The 3453-nt window shown below is 34.3% G+C and overlaps 1 protein-coding gene across 1 annotated transcript in view; it reads right to left on the reverse strand.

Annotated features, from left to right (window-relative positions):
* The window catches only part of LOC18773503 (beta-glucosidase 13), a 16660-nt gene continuing 13537 nt past the window's right edge, over window positions 331–3453 (reverse strand). Inside the window, exons 8-15 of the mRNA XM_007206617.2 lie at window positions 2650–2665; window positions 2397–2559; window positions 1641–1756; window positions 1284–1507; window positions 1140–1171; window positions 913–1015; window positions 692–800; window positions 331–574 (exon numbers count right to left, since the gene is read on the reverse strand). Coding sequence (XP_007206679.2) covers window positions 331–574; window positions 692–800; window positions 913–1015; window positions 1140–1171; window positions 1284–1507; window positions 1641–1756; window positions 2397–2559; window positions 2650–2665 — 1007 coding nt within the window. The remainder of the gene's footprint in view (window positions 575–691; window positions 801–912; window positions 1016–1139; window positions 1172–1283; window positions 1508–1640; window positions 1757–2396; window positions 2560–2649; window positions 2666–3453) is intronic.

The following is a 3453-nucleotide window of genomic DNA, read 5'->3' on the forward strand; positions in this document are numbered from 1 at the left end:
TTTAGCCATAAAAGGCCACTGACCACAAGGACAAATATAAACACATGAGAGATACATCAAGAACATCAAGACAATAAGGTATCCCTCCAACCACATCCACAAACAAGCAAAGCACCTCCACTGCATAAAGCCAACAAACTTGGATAAACCAAGCACATCAACAACATAAAGTAAAATTAAACCAAACTCTTACTAGAGAGACAACTAACTCATAATGAGTTTTTGCAACTTATTCCGACTCAGAAAGAGCCAAACATAAAGTTATAACATCACAAACAACTAGCACAACGACAATGGAGGAGCCACTGTACTTTATCCATCCTTTGGGATTCAAATTTGATACACAAATTTGTGAGCGCTAGCATCATTGTTCCCACGTCTTCGAATTTTTTCCTTACTAATTGAGGATCTCTTGAGAAAACTTTTGAACCAGTGCGTCGAGAGTTTTGGGTGTCTTTTCAGTCCATTGTCGTAATCAACATAGTTGATACCAAACCGAACAGTGTATCCTTCGTTCCATTCAAAGTTGTCTAGCAATGACCATGCAAAGTATCCTTGCACATTAGCACCCTCTCTGCAAACCCCAAAAAAAAGGAACATAATCTAGTCAATGTAGTGATTAAATAACCAAAATGTAAGAAGGCTAGACGATACATATATAGCCTAAATTTATTTGTTGACAAAAACTTACATAATTGCTTCTTGGAGGTAACATAGGTGGCGATAGTAGTAGTCAATTCTATTGCTATCATCAAGGGCTCGCTCAAGGGATACTTTGGGATTATTGAACTCGTCCATGCCTGCAATATAATGCAGTATCATATACATTTAGTACTGAATTTTACACCATTATACATATGTATGAAACATTATTGATAATGCAATAAATTAATGTTTAAAGGTATTATTTACCATTCTCAGTAATGTATATAATTGGATTATTGTACTTCTTTTTTGTGTAGAGTACAAGATCGTAAAGTCCTTTTGGGTAAACATATAACCAGTTTGAAGCAGCCTACAATCCCATTTAAAGATTAGCGATACTTTAAAGAGTTATATATGTATGTGGAAAACAAAATATATGTATAGGTATTAATTGTCAAAATGCCAATAACTGAAGCAAATAATTTGATGTGTACCTGTGGACCAATGGGGACCCCATTAAGCTCAGCTGCCACAACATATATATATATATATGAATATGAATATTAGTATCACCAATATATGAATAGTAGTATTTGAAGAACTTAATTAATTACTTGAAGTTTTCAATTTGTACTCACTTGTAATATTAACATAAGCATCTGTGAGGTAGCTTGGAGTCGTAGTAATAGAATAATTCTCAGGGTAAGCGCTTGCATATCTAGCAGAATAGTAGTTGACTCCAATATAATCATATGAGCCAATAAGTGACTTGGATTGTTCTTCGGTGAAATTTGGTAATCTTTCTTTAACAAGATATCGCATGCTCTGCGGATAGTCACCTCTTGTCAATGGGTCCATAAACCTATGAAAATAAGCCAATTCCAAGCGTGAACTTAAAGTATTATATAAAGTACTACTAGCTAGCTTGCCAATGTTATAATGCATAAATAAAGCATTTAAATGCGATGATTTATAAAATAATATAATATACTTACCATCCATACATAAAATCCAAAGCTCGAACTGAAGCATTTATATCTTTTTGTGACTCCGAAGCGGGCTCGTACCAATGTGATACAACTGTTATTCCTATCACTCCTTCTTGAGATGCCTGCTCAAGAAAGATCATTTTTTTAAAAATAGATTTAGAGGAAAAAAAAAATATTACAACCATTGTTTATCTGAATATATAAAGTATTCCCACTTATGTTGTTACTCAATACTAGTTATTCGTAGGACACCAATATTCAAACCAAAAGAAAAAAATTAGCCCTGTTTCATATCCTACTAAAAAAAACTAAATTCAAACACTATGATTCTTTTTAAAAATATGAGTTTTCAAATAGTGATTTTAAGATCTAAAATCTTGTTTGGTATTGAACTCCAAACTATTTTTTAGATCTAAAAAAATTGAAATTAAAATCAGAAAATTAAGAACCCTAGATTGCCAAATTGAAATTAACAAAGAAAAGTTGAGAGAGGGAAAGAGACGGGAGAGTGAGGAGAGATAGGGACGAGAGAGGAAGAAGAGAAAAAGAGACGGGAGAGGGCGGAGACAGAGAGAGAGAGAGAGAAAAATATAAAACCTTATTTTTTTTGTTTTTAATAATGGGGGTGTTTTTGAGTTTTTCTCAGGTTTGAGTTTTTAAAAATGGTCTTACCAAACGGATTTTTGTGGCTTTGAACTTAAAATATGTTCTTGAGTTTATAAAATTGGATCCAAGTAGGATACCAAACAAGTCCTAAAGTACCTGATATTTTTCTCTGTACAATTTTACAGCAGCTGCATGAGCAAGGAGTAGGTTGTGTGTCACCAAATATGGTTCAGTACTCGAATTTCCACCAAGGCAGGTTGGGTCATACCAAGAAGAGCATCGTCCTGGTGCGTGGATCCCGATTGTATAACCATCACTACTACAAAAAGTGAAAAAGACGACCAGAAAACAACGACGGTCTCAGTGAAAACCGTCGTGGTTTTTAAAACGACGACGGTTCTCAAAACACCGTCGTTTAATACCACCTTAGACAACTAACAAGGGAGATTCAAATGGCTGTTCAAAAACAACGACGTACTTAATTAAACAACCGACGTCTATTTGAAACAGATTTCCGCAGTGTAAAATCAAAGCGAACAAAGAACGGCAGAAGTTATGAATCGACCGACGTAGAAAGTAAAGACGACGATTTCAATAAAAGCCGCCGTTTTTACTTATAAAATAACACGACGAGGTTTTCGTATAAGACGCTGTCTAATTACAAACAAATCCACGGCTGTAAAATACAAAATATCGCCGTATTAAATTAATTTACAACGACGACAAATATAAATATATCGACGTCATTATTGTATAGTTCTACGACGTTCTCTTTAAATCGTACTATAAAATCTAACGTCGTATTTATGCATTTTATACGTCGTACCTTTAATTTAAACCGTCGTCTTAATAAGAATTTTTGTTAACAATTTTTTTCTTTGATTTTCTTATCCTACGTCGGTAGATATACTTAATGACAAGAATTGAAATACCCACGACGGTTTATATAAAAAACCGCCGACATAATCAGATTTTTCTGAGATCCCAAGGGTTACGAAATCTTACCAGATGGAACTCTGTTCCACATCATAATCTTAACAGATGACACAGATTTGAAATCAGAGAGACAATTTTTTGGAAGTTGATGATGTGTGTGCGTTTGTTTATCTAAAAATATTATACCTAACGTCGTTGCAAATTTGCAATCAGAGAAACAATTTCCAACGACGGTTGAGTAGTTGAAGTGCTTCCCCACAGCCACTTTTTTATGGTC

The sequence above is a fragment of the Prunus persica genome, chromosome G6, assembly GCF_000346465.2.
Source record: "Prunus persica cultivar Lovell chromosome G6, Prunus_persica_NCBIv2, whole genome shotgun sequence".
Lineage (NCBI taxonomy): Eukaryota > Viridiplantae > Streptophyta > Magnoliopsida > Rosales > Rosaceae > Prunus > Prunus persica.